This window comes from Rhinoderma darwinii, chromosome 3 (assembly GCF_050947455.1).
Source record: "Rhinoderma darwinii isolate aRhiDar2 chromosome 3, aRhiDar2.hap1, whole genome shotgun sequence".
Taxonomy (NCBI): Eukaryota; Metazoa; Chordata; class Amphibia; order Anura; family Rhinodermatidae; genus Rhinoderma; species Rhinoderma darwinii.
Window position 1 is genome coordinate 128,735,247 of NC_134689.1, and position 17,144 is coordinate 128,752,390.

Consider the following 17,144-nt stretch of genomic DNA (forward strand, 5'->3'; position numbering starts at 1 on the left):
GGCTCTACGTAAGTTATCTGATGTACTCCTCCCTTTAATAAATCCAGTCTGGTCAGAGTGTATGATAGATGTCATAATGTCATTGAGCCTATTGGTTAAAACCTTTGTTAATATTTTATAGTCAACATTGAGTAATGCTATTGGTCTATATGACATGCAATCCAAAGGATCCTGATCTGGTTTTAATATAACTACTATTATAGCGTCATAAAACGAGTCCGGTAAGAACTTCACTAGTAAAGATGCTTGATGAGTTTTAAGTAATTCAGGAACCAACTGGTCCTGGTATTTCAAATATACCTCTAATGGTATGCCATCCAGACCCGAGGCCCTCCCCCTGGACATGTCCGACAGTGTCTCAGCTATCTGCGCCACCGTAATAGGAATATCAAATTTAAGACATTGATCGCCAGTAATAGTAGGGCAAGATACCTGGTCACAATAACTAAACAAGTCATCAGTTAATTTATCAAATTTAGAAACATATAAATCTTTATAGAAATCAGACAACTCAGAGGGTATATCAGATGTAGAAGTCAAAACAGAGCCACCAGAAGTTTTGAGTTTTAATATTGCTGGAGATGCATTATTCTGATGGATAATATGTGCCAGCAGACTACTGGATTGGTTACCCTGTTCAAAATACTTCTGATTATTGAAAAACATTCTACGCTTACTCTTTTCAGTTAGATAAAGTAAATGCTGTCTACCAGCTTGTAACCAAGTGATTCTATAACTGTCTGACGGATCAGAAATGTAGGTAGCTTCTAAAATTTTACAGGATTCAGCTAAATCGTTCTATTTTTTTTAACCTATTCTTGTTTAATGTAGGAAATAAAGGACTGGAAAATACCCCTACGGTATGCTTTCTGTGCATCCCAATAGACAGAGTGATTAGAGTCTATTGAGTTTTCCCTAGCATATATCTGTAACTGATCTGGGATACGATCCTGATGGGTAAACTGTGTCAACTAAAACGGATGGATCTTTCTACCCATTGCACGATACCCTCCCTGATCTACCCTCATGCGTACCAGAATGGGTGAGTGGTCAGAGAACTTACGGGGCAAGTGTTCAACTGATTGAAGCGCTGAACAGGTCTGCACATTCCCACAAATATAATCTATACGGGACAATGAGTTCCTACCTGGGGTAAAGCAGGTAAACTCCCTGACATCAGGCCACAGATTTCTCCAAATGTCATGCCATCCAAATTCCTCCAAGAATAACATTAGGGGAGAAGGCCTGAGCAATGACTGAGGGTCAGTCATCATTCCTATCCTAAATTTATCAAGTAGAGGGTTAGCTATGGTGTTATAATCTCCAATACATATAACCCTAGCTAAAGGATAATCTGAGGCAAAACCGGCCGCTTCAGATAAGACCGCTATGGACTGTGTGGGGGGTATATATATATATATATATATATATACACACAATAAAACATAAGCATGGCACTCAATCCAAGCATGAATAAAAATATAACGACCGTCCGGATCTTTCTTCAAGATCCCTGGCTCCCTTCTAAGGGACCTATGAATAAGAAGGGATACACCTCTGGAGTAGGAGGAGTAAGTGGCATGTTCTGACCACTGTATCCATGGTCTTTGCAGAAATCGAACCGTATCAGGACAAAAAATGTGTTTCCTGTAGACCTATCACTTGTGGCCCACTCGCACAGATCTGAGAAAAAATCTGATCATGTTTACGTGAGTCTCCCAATTCCACGACAGTACACTCAGGGATAACATACACTGTCAACTAAGAGATAGAGAGAAAAGAAAAAAACAAAAGAAACAATAAAACAAGTAACAAAACTTAGGAATCTCCTCAGAGACCAGATGTTATGTCTAACTGAAGTAGATTCGAATGTATATAATGTCACGGGGGTAGTGTGTGATAAACTAGAAACTGTACACAGACTATTTCCCCGTCCAATCAGCGTCTCCTAATCTGTACAGTACAAGTAAGTATAGTATAACTGAAAAGGACCCGCAATTACAAATATATAATGTGTAGAGTCAACACATCGTCCCAGGTCGAACCAACAAATCCAACCAGGGACATCTCACCGTCCCCCATTATTATGATGTAGTCTAGCAAAAAGGGACAACATATTTCTTATATGGGTGTCAATGCAATATAGTCGAATTTCGTAAATATCACGGACAGAAATAAGAACAGCATATCCGATTGTTATTGCAAACGAGTCTCACAACCACGTTCTCCAGCAAATGTCAAGGAAAGGGGTAGGCAGGGTGAGAACCTGTCCTAATCATGTAAAATTGCAGATAACATCGCATATCATAGCATTACGTAAATGTATAAATAGAACAGGTGCAACATAAGTGATACTCAGCTCCGTCAGTCCTACTGTAAATCCCATGCCAGGATCCAGGAACAATCACTCAGCAAAAACAAAAACAAATTACATCCTCATGGCGCAGCAACATTCCGACTATTCAGCCAATCTTTGGCCTCCGCCGGGGTGTTGAAGAAAAGTGGGCTCTCATGATGGACAACCCGAAGTCTTGCAGGAAAGACCATGGAATATGGAATTTGAAGATCTCTCAGACATTTTTTAATCCCCACAAACGTGGCACGAGCTTTCTGGAGCACAGCAGAAAAATCAGGGAAAAGCACAATCGAGGCCGTATTGTAAGTGATTTGGCCTTTTTGGCACGCAGCTCTCAAGTTGTCATCTCTATCCTTACTGATAAGTAGTTTAACCAGCATAGGTCTCCGTGCAGCATCCGGCAGGAACCTGATGAGCTTGTTCAACAGCATAGGCCGTAGACAATTTAGCAGCGGGTAAAATGTCCTTGAGCCACTGCTCCATAAATGAACTGGGATCCGTTCCCTTCAGTACACTCCGTAAACCCAATACACGCACATTATTCCGGCGTAGCCGGTTCTCAAGATCATCAGATCGTTGTGACCATATTTCTGCCGCCTTTTCCAGGGCACCAATCTGTCTCGCAACAGTGGCAGTGACATCTTCAATCTGAGAGATGTGAGTTTCCGTATCCCTCACTCGATCTCAGAGTTTATGAATATCCTGGCGCATCAAACCAAGATTACTTTCTCAATTTTAGTCGTTAGGGATGTAGTCGACTTCCGTATAGCCGTCAGGAGTTGTGCGGTAACTTCTTTTAGTGTATGCTCCTTCTCCCCATCCCCCTCACCTTCACTTTACTCATGCTGCACCACAGGACCATCGGCGCCATGTTGGCCTCCCCGCCGTGCGACCTCCCAGAGCCGGTCTGTAGCGGTCTAGTGGCGAGTTTTACTCATGGTAGCAACTCCTCGTTTCCTCCGTCGTGTGTACCTGTTCCAGGAAATATTTGCAGGAGTGTTTCGGCAGGATTATAGGGGAAGACGCTGAAGCTGGGACGGAGCTCTCACAGCATGCAACTGCTCATGGCGGAAGCCAACCTCACCCCCCACCCCATGACCCTTTAATGAGTAATTAGCATATAGTGTGCGCCATTTTAAAAGTTGATTTTAAAGATTTTGCTGTAAAAAATTGTCAGGTCATGTATTACCGCAGGGTGGCGGTTCAAGGGGTTAAAACTACCAGACAGGTTCCAATGAAATATACAATGAATTGAGAACAATTCCATTTGCCCTGCAATTTTGTTATTATAAATATATCCTATATAATTACAGCTCCAGAACCAAGCTCATACATACATACATACAGTACCACAACCAAGCCCAGTACATAAATACAGCACTAGAACCAAGCTCATACATATATACGGCATGAGAGCCAAGCTCATACATTTATGCAGCACCAGAACCAACCTCAGTACATAAATACAGCACTAGACCCAAGCTCTGACATATATACAACACCAGAACCAAGCTCAATATATAAATACCGCCCCAGAACCAAGCTCAGTACATATATACTGTACCAGAACCAAGCTCATACATATATACAGCAACAGAACAAAGCTCAGTACTTAAATACAGCCCCAGAACCAAGCTCAATACACATATATGGCCCCAGAACCAAGTTCAGTACATATATACAACAACAGAACAAATACAGCTCAGTTTAGTGCAACCCCTAGGTTTGTACGGCGTAAAACTACAGCTCCCAGCATAGCCTGAACAACGGTGCTGGGAGATGCAGTTTCACAAAAAAATCATACCACCCATCATAATGCTGCAGATCATACAGTGACTACAGTACGGATTACGCAGAATACACATTTACATTAAGTGACTCACCAGTGACGTCTCAGATTCTAGTTCTTTTCTTCTCCCTCTGGTCCAGACCTCTGTGATTTCTCCCGGTCATGACCCATTTCTGCAGTTTTCCGCTCTGATTTCTTCAGCTTCTCACATTTAAAACATTTCTGCACCTATAAACGAAGATAAAATTCTCAACACCTCTAAATATAATAAAGTGCCATACACTGCACCACTAACTATAATAGCGCCATACACTGTGTCAGGGATTATAATAGTACCATACACTGTGTCCCACACACACACCGTGCCCCCTGTAGATAGTGCCCCCATAGCCCCCTGTAGATAGTGACCCCCATAGAGCCTCTGTAGATAGTGCTCCACATAGAAGCCCCTGGAGATAGTGCCCCACATACAGCCCTCTGTAGATAGTGCCCACATATGGACTCCAGAGCTGCAAGGCAATAGTGCTAACCACTGAGCCACCGTGCTGCCCTACATATAGCTTCCCCTACAGATAGTGCTCCACATATAGCCCACCTCTGTAGATAGTGCCTCACATATAGCCCACCACTGTAGACAGTGCCCTACATATAGCCCCCTGTAGATCGTGCCCCACAGGTAAACCACCCCTGTATATAGAGTCCCACATATAGCCCATCCCTATAGATTGTGCCCTACAAATAGCTCCCCTATAGATAGTGCTCTACATATATCCCACTCCTGTATATAATGTCCCACATATAGCCCACCCCTGTAGATAGTGCCCTACATATAGCTCCCCCTGTATATATGTGCCCCACATCCCCACATATAGACCCCCCTGTAGATAGAGCCCCCACTATAGATAATGCCACTCACAGTTTTAGTAGAAAATGTTATTAAAAATTACATACTCACCCTGATGCCATTCCCAATGCGGATCTGCTCTCTTCTGAGCAGGTCTGCTGGACTTGAACGACACAAGCGGCGCGTTGTTGAAAGGAGCAGATTGGCAGGGCAAGTCATTTTGCCTTGCCAATCAGCATCATTGTAAGGCGCTGAATGGTCGGGCACGAAACGTGCCCGGCCATTCAGCGCTAATGCATGTATTTGTACCTGCGTGCTATAGACGCAGGTACAATTACAATTGCAAGAGGCAATGGCTATCGCTAGCACCGGTACCCCCTCCAGTGCTAGCGACGCCCCCCGGCATAAGAGGGCCCGTGCCGCCCGGCCCCTAAATGTTAGAGGCTCGGCAGCACGGGCCCCGTAGTAGCGTCTCTACTGCTGTAGCAGCCATAATGGCTGCTAGTGGTGCCACCAGGCATATGGGGGGCCGTGTTGGCGGGCGGCACGAGCCCCCTCAAGCTGCGGGCCCCGTAGCAGCCAATACGGCTGCTACAGCGGTAGTTACGCCACTGCACGTGTTGTAAATCTCAGCAAGAAAAGTACTGGAGGGGGTCCTAAATAAAACAACAGAGATGCTAATCAGAGAAGAAGTATGTCACTTATCATCACTGACAGGCAGCAGCACAGACAGGTGGATAGTGTAGGTAAATGGGACAGGTGGAGCAGGGCAATCAGGTGGGACTTGGGGGATACACAGTAATGTTCTAAATAATAGCAGTGAGTTTACTAAAGCGCAAAATCATTCTAATAACTTTGATTTGCCTAAATGCAAATTCAACGGAAAAACTACGCATTCAATTCCAAATCAAAACAATAACAACATTTATCCAGTTTGTGTTAAAGGGGTTGTCTGAGATAAAATGACTATATGTTAATGCTTGTAATTTATAAATGTAAATACATTTGTAATATACTTATATTTTCCAAAGTGGCCCCGTTTCCAGATCCTGCCGTGGGGTACTTGACGGGTGACGTCACTCTCTGCACTGGCTCTGGCCGCTGTGTTGATCTTCAATTCTTTTCCGGGTATACGACACGTCACTTGTGACATGCCCGTATATGCTGTTCTGTTGTAACGCGCATGCGTGGTCCCTGCTGTTATCTCGAGAACAGCAGGGACTGCGAGAACAGCAGGAACCACACATGCGCGTTACGGGCTTTGCAGCAGAACAGCCCCTTACACGGCACATAACAAGTGACGTGTCGTATACCTGAAAAAGAATTGAAGATCAACACAGCGGCCAGAGCCACTGCATAGAGTGATGTCATCCATCAAGTGCCCCACGGCAGGATCTGGAAACGGGGCCACTTTGGAAAATGTAAGTATATTACAAATGTATTTACATTTATAAATTACAAGCATTAACACAAAGTCATTTTATCTCAGACAACCCCTTTAATCCTTTACAGAGAGTAAGAAAAATGAATATTAGGCTGTTGAAAAAAATAGCAGTGGCAGTATTTTTCTCTAAAATCTCAGAAATGTAATTTATAAACTGAAAAAACGTTTCAGATTTCACTTTTCGGAACTAATATTTAGTGGCATAACCATTGTTTCTGAGAACTGATTGACATCTGTGTTGCGTGGAGTCTACCAACTTCTGTCACCTCCGAACATTTATTCCAGTCCAGAACAATTAGACGACATTCCACAGTTCTTCTGCATTTTTGGGTTTTGCCTCATAAACCTCGTTTTTAATGTCACCCCACAAGTTCTCTATGGGTTTGAGGTCAGGGGATTGGGCTGGACACTCCATTAACTCAATCCTGTTTGTCTGTAAATAAGATGTTGTTCGCTTACTGTTGTGTTTTGGGTCATTGTTGTGATGAAACACCCATTTCAAGGGCATTTCTTCTTCACCATAAGGCAACATGATCTCCTCAAGTATTTTGATATATTCAAACTGATCCATGATCCCTTGTATGCGATAAATAGTCTCCACACCGTGGTATGAGAAACATCCCCATATCATGATTTTTGCAGCACCATGCTTTACTGTCTTCACAGTGTACTGTGGCTTGAATTCACTGCACGGGGGTCGTCTGACATACTGTCTGTAGCCACTAGACACAAACAGAACAATTTTGCTTTCATCAGTCCACAAAATGTTGCGTCATTTCTCTTTGGGGCAGTCAATGTATTCCTTGGCAAATTTTAACCTATTCAGGACACGTCTTTTTTTCAACAACGGGACTTTGCAGAGAGTTCTTGCTGGTAACTCGGCTTCACTTAAGCGTCTTCTGATTGTAGCAGTGCTCACTGGTAACTTCAGATCCTCTTTCATCTTTCTGGAGGTGATCATTGCTATGCAGAAATATCACTTCTACCAAAAACATTGATTTATCAGGCTAATGATGTTGGACTGCTACTATTTTTTAACACTTTCTATATATATATATATATATATATATATATATATATATATATATATATATATATATATATATATATATATATATATACCTGCACCGTATAAAGGGGGCTAATCTGTGATATCTCACTGATCAGTACTTAGGAGCAGGCAGCACACAGGAAGATTGCCAAGGTGGGACTACTGCCACCTCCCTTTTGGCATTTGGTAGCGATTGGTGCGTTTCTAAGCAGCACCAATCACTACCATTTCCCTGTGGCACAATGATTGTTTTACTTCTGAAAATCACTGCGATTGACTGGTCAAATTTAACTGCCAATCACAGCTGATGAGTGGGGGGGGGGGTCATATCTCACTTATTTTAATATATACAGCTGCATGTCTTAGTAGAATGACAAAGTCATTGTGTCAAGAAGTAGCATAAGAATTCTTCCATTTTTAAAAGGTACCCTGAATATCACAATGGCATGACATTATAGCAAATACAATACACTTATTTTGAATACTTAGGGTCTCCAATGATCTGTGTATGAAATGGTGATTTATGTTATGACAATATAAGAAGGATCTACTCTGGACAAGAATGTCATGTAAACTTTAATAAAGTAATTACAATCTGAGTCATGTCATGATAATCCACAAGGTGGCAGTACATACACAGACAATTTACTACTCTAGCTCAGTTATCTGTAGTTTATAAACAGAAGCAAATCATTCTATAATATAATATAACCCGTGGATTGGATAAGGAAAAAGTCACAGGCTGGAGGTTAGGGAAAGGTGTTAGGGAGCTGCACATCGAAACACATCTCCCTGAGCCCGGCACAGGGCCCAGTATATAAAGTATAATTTCTCTTAAGTATGGCTGCAATATTTTTTTTTTTTTAAACCAATCTGCCTATGCTGCCATTAACTAATGCTACATAGACTCCGATAGGGCAGCATGAACGTAGTGACAGGTTCCCATTAATTAAAGAGCAATACAATAATATGTTCTTTCCTGTATATCCTTAGCATTTGAAAAAGTTTATATGGAATTAGGGGCGTAACCAGGAAACACTGGGCCCCATAGTAAACTTTTGACTGGGGCCCCCTCCCCTGGGTGCTACACCCAGCCCGCCCTTGGAGATAGTGCTCCCTCTGTAAATAGTGCCATACAGCCCCCTCTGTAGACAGTGCTATACAGCCCCCCTGTAGACAGTGCTATACAGCCCCCCTTGTAGACAGTGCTATACAGCCCCCCTGTAGACAGGGCTATACAGCCTCCCCATACAGTGCTATACAGCCCCCCCTGTAGACAGTGCTATACTTTCAAGTATCACAAAAAAAGGCAATTGATGCGGCGCGCAGCTGCAATTTTTTCTTATAAGCCACGCCTCTAATCCCATCCAATCCCCGCCCATACACACCAGATTCAGCCCACACAGTATCATGCACCCATAGTGCCCACCACACAGTATAATGCCCCCATAGCTGCCACCATACAGTATAATGCCCCCATACAGTTTAATGCCCACACAGATGCCTCATACAGTGTAAAGCCCACACAGATATCCCATACAGTATAATGCCCACACAGAAGTCCCAATACAGTTTAATGTCCACACAGATGCCACATACAGTATAATGCCCACACAGATGCCCCCATACAGTTTAGGCTGGGTTCACACGACCTATTTTCAGGCGTAAACGAGGTGTATTATGCCTCGATTTACGCCTGAAAATAAGGCTACAATACGTCGGCAAACATCTGCCCATTCATTTGAATGGGTTTGCCAACGTACTGTGCAGACAGACAACCTGTCATTTACGCGTCGTCGTTTGACAGCTGTCAAACGACGACGCGTAAAAATACAGCCTCGTCAAAAGAAGTGCAGGACACTTCTTTCAGACGTAATTTGAGCCGTTCTTCATTGAACTCAATGAAGCACAGCTCAAAATTTACGGCTGTCAGAGAAGCCTCGCAAAATGCGAGGAGGAGCTTTTACGTCTGAAACGAGGCAGCTGTTTTCTCCTGAAAACAGTCTGTCTTTTCAGACGTAAAAGCCTGCTACCGTGTGCACATACCCTTAATGCCCACACAGATGCCCTCATGCAGTACAATGCCCAAACAAATACCCCCATACAGCATAATGCCCCATAGCTGCCCCTATGCAGCATAATACCCCCATAGCTGCCCCTACAGTATAATGCTCCCCATAGCTGCCCCACACAGAATAATGCCCCCCATAGCTGCCCCCACACTGTATAATGCTCCCCATAGTTGCCCCCACACAGAATAATGCATCCCATAGCTGCCTCTACACAGTATAATGCCTCCCATAGCTGCCCCACAGTATATTGTCCCCCATAGCAGCCCCCACAGTATAATGCTCCACGCAGTATAATGTCCCCCCATAGCTCCCCCACACAGTATAATGCCCCCACATAGCTGCCACCATATCAGCCCCCCTTCCCTACCCAATATAATGCCCCATAGTGCCTAATAGAAAAATAATAACATAATTATCTATCTATCCCCGTTCCCACGACGGGTGGAGGACCCTTCTCCTCCGGTCAGTGCTGTGAGTGACTACATCGCGCCTGCCTGCGCCGAACCGCTCACGGCAGAGTAAATGCTGGAGCAAGGAACAATTGCTCCAGCATTCAGGAAGCGGGACCAGCGCAGTCAGCGACTGTTGCGCCCCTTAGAGCTACGCCACTGTTTACAGTAGCCTATGGCACAGCAGGGAGATACCTCCGTGCTTTGTCATAGTTTTCAATAGTTCTGACGCAGACCCTATTGAATGTGGCGTCGCTAGCAGCTGCTAGTGGCACCTCCGGGCATGGGTGGGCCGTGCCTGCTAGCGGCACAGGCCCCCTCATGCCACGGGCCCTGTAGAAGCCGCTATTGCTGCTACAGTGGTATTTATGCCACTGTATGGAATGCTTAAAGAGGCTCTGTCACCAGTTTAGAACTTCCCTATCTCCTACCTAATCTAATAGGCACTTTGATGTAGATAACTACTGTTTGTTTTTGTTTTTTAAAAAACAATGTTTATTATTGACCAAGTTATGAATGTTTTTGGGTTTATGCAAAGTTTTTTCTAAATGCCCATCTGGGCGTTTGTTTTCTATTTACGAAGTGGGCGTTGTATAGAAAAGTGTATGACTCTGACCAATCAATGTCATACACTTCTCTTCATTCCAGCCCAGCTTGATGCATTTCACAGCGTGATCTCGCGAGATCATGCTGTGACGTGACTGCCTCCTGCAGGTCCTTCACCGGAGCAACGGAAGACTGAACAGACTTCGCCTCCAGCCGTGCCAGGACGTGTTTCCGAATCTGCAGCGGCTTGAGGTGAAAATTTGCATAAATTGAAAAATGCTCATAACTTGGTCAATAATAAACGTTTGTTTTTTAAAAAAACAAACAAAAAACAGTAGTTATCTACATCAAAGCACCTATTATATAAGGTAGGAGATAGGGAAGTTTTAAACTGGTGACAGAGCCTCTTTAAAGGGGTTTTCCCTTCATTCTCCCCATCGGCGGGGGGTCTCAGATGTTTCAGATCAGAATGTTATGGCTTATCCTAGCCACATGCCATAACGTCCTTAGATGGGAATACCCCTTTATTGCATAACCATTTTACCTTCACAAGAAGAACTGTTCTGATAATAAGCTTGATGCATAGAGGGCAATTCAAGTTTGCCTTTATCACCATGCCAATCTGTCAGCAGACTACAAACAAAATTTATATCAACCTATATTCTGTGTATAGATCCTTTGGAGCTAGGGTCAGCAGCCAATAGCCTTCAGATCATGGGCTCATAGACTAAAGGGGTTTTTACACTGGGCAATTATCGGGCAGGCAAGCGTACATAGAACGCTCGTTTCCGATAATTGCCCTGTGTAAACATGGCAGCGATCAGCAGATAAACTAGCACAAACCCTCGATCAACCGCTGGTCGTATCATTTTAAAAAAGTAAAATATTATCATTGTTGGCTAAACATCTCCATGTGTAAACACGGAGATGTGCTGCCGACTTGATAATAATGTATGGGGACGAGCGATCGGAGTAACGACCGCTCGTCCCCATCCATAGCCTCATGTGACAGGAGCAAACGAGCGCCTATTGTGTAAAAGGGCCTTTAGTTATTGGATCATTCCTGTTTGTACACAGAATGACTCTGATAAGAGTATTTTACAGAATTGCCGTTTATGCCATTCTGTGTTGGTTTACCAAAGATTAAGCCACAGTTTACATTTCAGGTATAAACCATGAAGGTAAAATACAATGGGGCAGATTAATCAATATATTTACACAAGTAAATACGCTAAAAAATTAAATTTGCCCAACTTTATAAAGCCCCAGAGCCCCCTGTGTCCGACAAGTCATTAGCTATAGGGCATCCAACATGTGTATATTAAAGACAATGGGTACTTCTATCTACCAATATTTAATGTCTGTTTTTTGTTAATTGATTTTTGTTATTTATTAACACTCATTACTAATTTTAAAAAAATAGCTCACCAATCAACCACATAAAACTTAATGGAGCAGATCTACTAATACTGTCTAAGATTTAGACAGCGTAAACTTAGACCAGGCAGTCAGAAAATGCGCCAAATTTATCAAAGGGTTGCATGCTGTATGATAAATTTGGCACATCTTGCTAAACATGCTAGACACTTTTCTCTTCCTTATTCCACCTATTATTTTGTTTAGTTTAACCCAGTTTTTAGCCAAATTTTGGTCTTATATGTAAAATATTTAGCCATGTTTATGTTTTGTCTCATACTGTATAGCATCAGGGTTGGACTGGTTTAGCTGAGAATTATGTAACGGGTCAGGTTATCAAATAACAAAGGGGACTTACCAAAACAAGATATATTTACCATAAAACCTGGATTTATGACAGTGGGACATATTCTGAGGACGGATTCCCTATAAACTGAAGAATTAAATAGTAGTGCTTCTTTCTACTAAACATACCCAGTTATCTTAATGTAATTCATTCATTTTAATTCAACAGCCTATCCTCAAAAATAAAATTAGATTTATTACTAAATAAATGAAAGCATTTGAATTTGAAAGGATCTGAAGCTCATATTCCAGTGTATTGTTATACAAAGAGCAATGTATGCTTCACAAAGAATACATGCAAATACACAGGAATAGCAACAAAAACAATAATATCAGCTCTAAATATACAGATGACAAACATAACAGATTGCTTGATGTGCTCATTGCATTTATCAGAACAGGTAAACCAATCCACTGTGTCAATACAAACAAAAGTACCGCACCAGTGAATGGAGCAGAACATTGAGAATTGTTCATGAGTAGAGACATCTTTTCTAGGCTGAACTTACCACTATTTCGAATTTTCTCTTCAAGGATGTCTGTGTGTCCATCAAGAAGCTTCTTGTTAAAAAGCTCAGCTGAGCGGAGGAACATTGCTTCAACTGCAGAGCCTTTCAGCAGAGCGATCTGATCTTCGTGATCTATTGTTTGAAAACCTAAAAGAAAAAGGGTGACAATACTGAGTCATTGATTCTCCCATGGCTCTTGTTATATTAATGTGGCCGTTATTTAGACAATCCCTTGCTTTATGCCCTGTTAATGGGATACATAAATGTGAAAGTGGAGACCTACTGAAAAAATTGGCTCCCACTTTGGCAGACTTGAAGCTATCATGCATTGGACGGTCGCAAATTTATTTTAATGGGCACCCTGTAATTTACATTTCCTTTTCAGCAGCTGTTTTAGGGGCAATAATGGCTAATCTCAGCGGGTTAGAGAGGCCAGACATCTGGTAATCAAATGATCACTGGGGCGGCTTCATTCAGTGGCAAACATATGTTCAACCTGTTCAGCTGCCAAGGGGCCCAGCAGGCAAAGGGGCCTACTGCTACCTTAAAAAAAATATAACAGTGGTTACTGTCTATTAGATCACATGTAAGGGGCAATGGGCCATCCTATCTGTCTCAAAATTACTTGTGGATTCATACAACAGGGAGGGATTTTCTGGCATGCCCCGTATGTGGTCATCTATAACTGGCACACCCAAAATAGTAACATAGTATGTAAGGCTGATAAAAGACATAAGTCCATCCAGTTCAGATTAATATCCTATTATGTTGATCGAGAGACAAGAGTTAATTTTCATCCTATTAAAAAAAAATATTTCCCGACACCAAATATGGCATGTAGACTAAATCACTGGATCAACGACCCTTCCATAGTAATCTAGTAATTAGAACTTGTAATATCATTACACTCAAGTAAGGCATCCATGCCCACTTGTTAATTTTTTTTATTAATTCATCATGACAAATTTGTCTGGCAGAGGGTTCCATGTTCTCACTGCTCTTACAGTAAAGAATCTCCTTCTATGTTTGTGTAGAAGCCTGCTATTTGAAGGTCCCCCATGTTATAGTCAGGGGGTATAAGTAGATCATGATGGACAGCTCAATATTGAGCTTTAATATACAACGCATTCGGAAAATCTTCAGACCCTTTCAATTTTTTACCATTTTGTTATGTTGAGGCCTTTTACTAAAACGAAAAAAAATAATAATAATTTCCCCCCCATCATTCTGCACTTAGTACCCCATAATGACAAAGTGAAAACAGAATTTTAGTATTTTTTGCTAATTTATTGAAAATGTTAAACTAAAATATTGCACTGACATAAGTATTCAGACCCTTTACTCAGTACTTAGTTGAAGCACCGTCGGCAGTGATAACAGCCTCCAGTCTCCTTGGGTATGATGCCACAAGGCTTTCACACTTGGATTTGGGTATTTTCTGCCATTCTTCTCTGCAGATCCTCTCAAGTTCTGTCAGTTTGGATTTGGACCGTCGGTGGACAGCCATTTTCAGGTCTCTCCTGAAGATGTTTGATTGGGTTCAAATCAGGGCTCTGGCTGGGCCACTCAAGGACATTCACAGAGTTGTCCCTAAGCCACTCCTGTGTTGTCTTGGGTCTGTGCTTACGGTCATTGTCTTGTTGAAAGGAGAACCTTCAGCCCAGTCTGAGGACCAGAGCACTCTGGATCAGGTTTTCATTAAGAATATCTCTGTACTTTGCTCCATTCATCTTTTCCTCAACCCTGACCAGTCTCCCTGTCCCAGCCACTGAAAAACACCCCCACAGCATGATGCTGTCACCACCATGCTTCACTTTAGGGATGGTATTGGGCAGGTGAAGAGCAGTGATGATTGACCTTCAGAAAGTTTCTTCCATCTGCACACAGGATCTTTGAAGCTCAGCCAGAGTGACCATTGGGTTTTGGTCACATCTCTTACCAAGGCCCTTCTCCCTCGTTTACTTAGTTTGGTGGGGCGGCCAGCTCTAGGAAGAGTCCTGGTTGTTCCAAACTTCTTCCATTTAAGAATTATGGAAGTCACTGTGCTCTTGGGAACTTTCAGTGCAGCAGAATTTTTTTTGTACCCTTCTCCAGATCTATGCCTCCACACAATCCTATCTCTGAGTTCTACGGGCAGTTCTTTCCTCCTCATGGCCTGGTTTCCGCTCTGATATGCAATGTCAGCTGTGAGACCTTATATAGACAAGGGTGTGTCTTTCCAAATCATGTCCAATCAAATGAATTTACCACCGGTGGACTTCAATCAAGGTGTAGAAACATTTCAAAGATGATCTAGAGAAACAGGAGGCCCCCAGAGCTAAGTTTCAAGTGCCACAGCAAATGGTCTGAATACTTATGTCCATGCGAAATTTAATTCCATGTGTAGTCTTGCTAGTGTGCGGTCTTGCTAGAGATTTATAAAGGGGTAGAACTTTGTTCTAGTCATGTTCATCTATGCCCCTTTTGATGCACCTCATGATCTTATTTGCCTTGACAGTAGCTGACGGAAACTGGTTGCTACAGTTATGTTTACTGTCAACTAAAATTCCTTCTCCATGTCAGTTTTACCCAGTATTTTCCCATTTCGTATGTAATGGTGACATGTATTTTCCTTTCCCAAGTGCATTACCTTACATTTATCAGTGTTAAAGGCTGAGACTGACAGATTCAGTAACAGCAGGTCCTACGTGTCTCTGACACACAGGAGCCACTTGTTATCGATCACATCTCAATTATGGACTTAGATGTGATCGGTAACAGCTTGATCCTGCATGTCGGAGACACGGAGGACCCGCTGACACTGAACTTGCCAGTGCTGCTGACATGACAGATTCAGGTCTCAGCACAAGATGCAGCTGCTCTGTATACAGGATACAAAGCAGATGTATCTCAAAAAGCAAAAAATATTTTTAATAAAAAGTATTTAGAAAGTTGCACAAAACACACTGATAAACATTTTTATTTAAAAGAAAACTATTTAAAAGGTGTACATAGCCTTTAAACCTCATTTGCCACTTCTCTGTCCAAGTCTACAACTTTTCCGGATCCATTTGTAATATAATACTGTCCTCCTTTGTGTTAATTACTTTACATAGTTTAGTATCATCTGCAAAAAATTGTATTGCCCCGGCTTATCTTAATGATGTATCACCTCATGTACAAATTGTCTTTGTGTAACCTCTTTAAATGTTGTGCTCTATTCTAAGTCATTTTTTTGTATCGTACCTTTTGTCTCTTTTGACACAAGTATTTAATATTGCATATCTGCAAAAATCAAAATATACTGTGCAATCCCTCTACAAGGTCATAAATAAATATATTAAACAGCATAGGGCCCAATACTGACCACCTGTGGTGCCCCACTAGTAACAGTGACCCAATCTGAGTAAATACCATTAGAAACCACCCTCTGGGTTTTATTTATCACTGAGCCAGTTACTTACCCGCTTACACACATTTTCATGTAGTCCCAGCATTCCCATTTTATGTACCAACGTTTTATGTGACATAGTATCAAATGCTTTAGAACTCATAGAAGCTGATCGGATTAGTTTGACAGGACCCTCGTTGATATGGAGTTATATGTTTATTTTCAATGAGCTACTCCAGGATAGCATCTCTTAGAAAACCTTTTAACATTTTACCCACAATAGAGGTTAAACTTACAGGCCTATAGTTTCTGGACTCACTTGTTGACCCCTTTTTTAAATATATTGGATCCACATTAGAAATTCACCAGTCCTGTGGAACAGACCCTGTCATGATAGAATCCTGAAATGTTAGAAATAAGGGTCTGTTTATTACTGCACTTAATTCCTTTAGAACACGGGGTGTATGCCATCTGGACCTGGTAAATTGGCTATTTTAATTTTTTTTAAGGCGGCTCTGCACTTCTTCCTGGGTTAGACAGGTGACATTTAATTGCAAATTCACTTTAGGAATCTGAATTTCACCTAACATTTAATTTTCCTTTGTGAATACAGTAGAGAAGAAAATATTTAATAAGTCACCCTCATTACTTTTCAAAGGGCCAACACGTTTTAACCTGTTTAGTATTGATATAATTGAAGAACATTTTACTGTTAGTTTTACTCTCTGTCTTCAGCTATGCTGCCTTTATCTGTTTTTCACATAATTAATTTTTTTCCCTTACAGATTTTTAGTTCTTTTTCACTGCCTTCATGTTTAACTAGTTGAAATACTTTCGTTATGTTTTGTTTTTATTGCCCACTTTATATTTTTATTCATCCACATTGGTTTTCTCCTGTTTGTAACCATTCTATTCCTAAGAGGTATATACTTCTCAAAATCAAATTGTAAAAT

At 41.8% G+C, this 17,144-nt stretch overlaps 1 protein-coding gene across 1 annotated transcript in view; it reads right to left on the reverse strand.

Annotated features, from left to right (window-relative positions):
- Positions 1-17,144, reverse strand: part of NR1H4 (nuclear receptor subfamily 1 group H member 4) — a 105,359-nt gene that overhangs the window by 11,628 nt on the left and 76,587 nt on the right. The window contains exon 8 of the mRNA XM_075856702.1: positions 12,822-12,968. Within this exon, the coding sequence (XP_075712817.1) occupies positions 12,822-12,968 (147 nt within the window). The remainder of the gene's footprint in view (positions 1-12,821; positions 12,969-17,144) is intronic.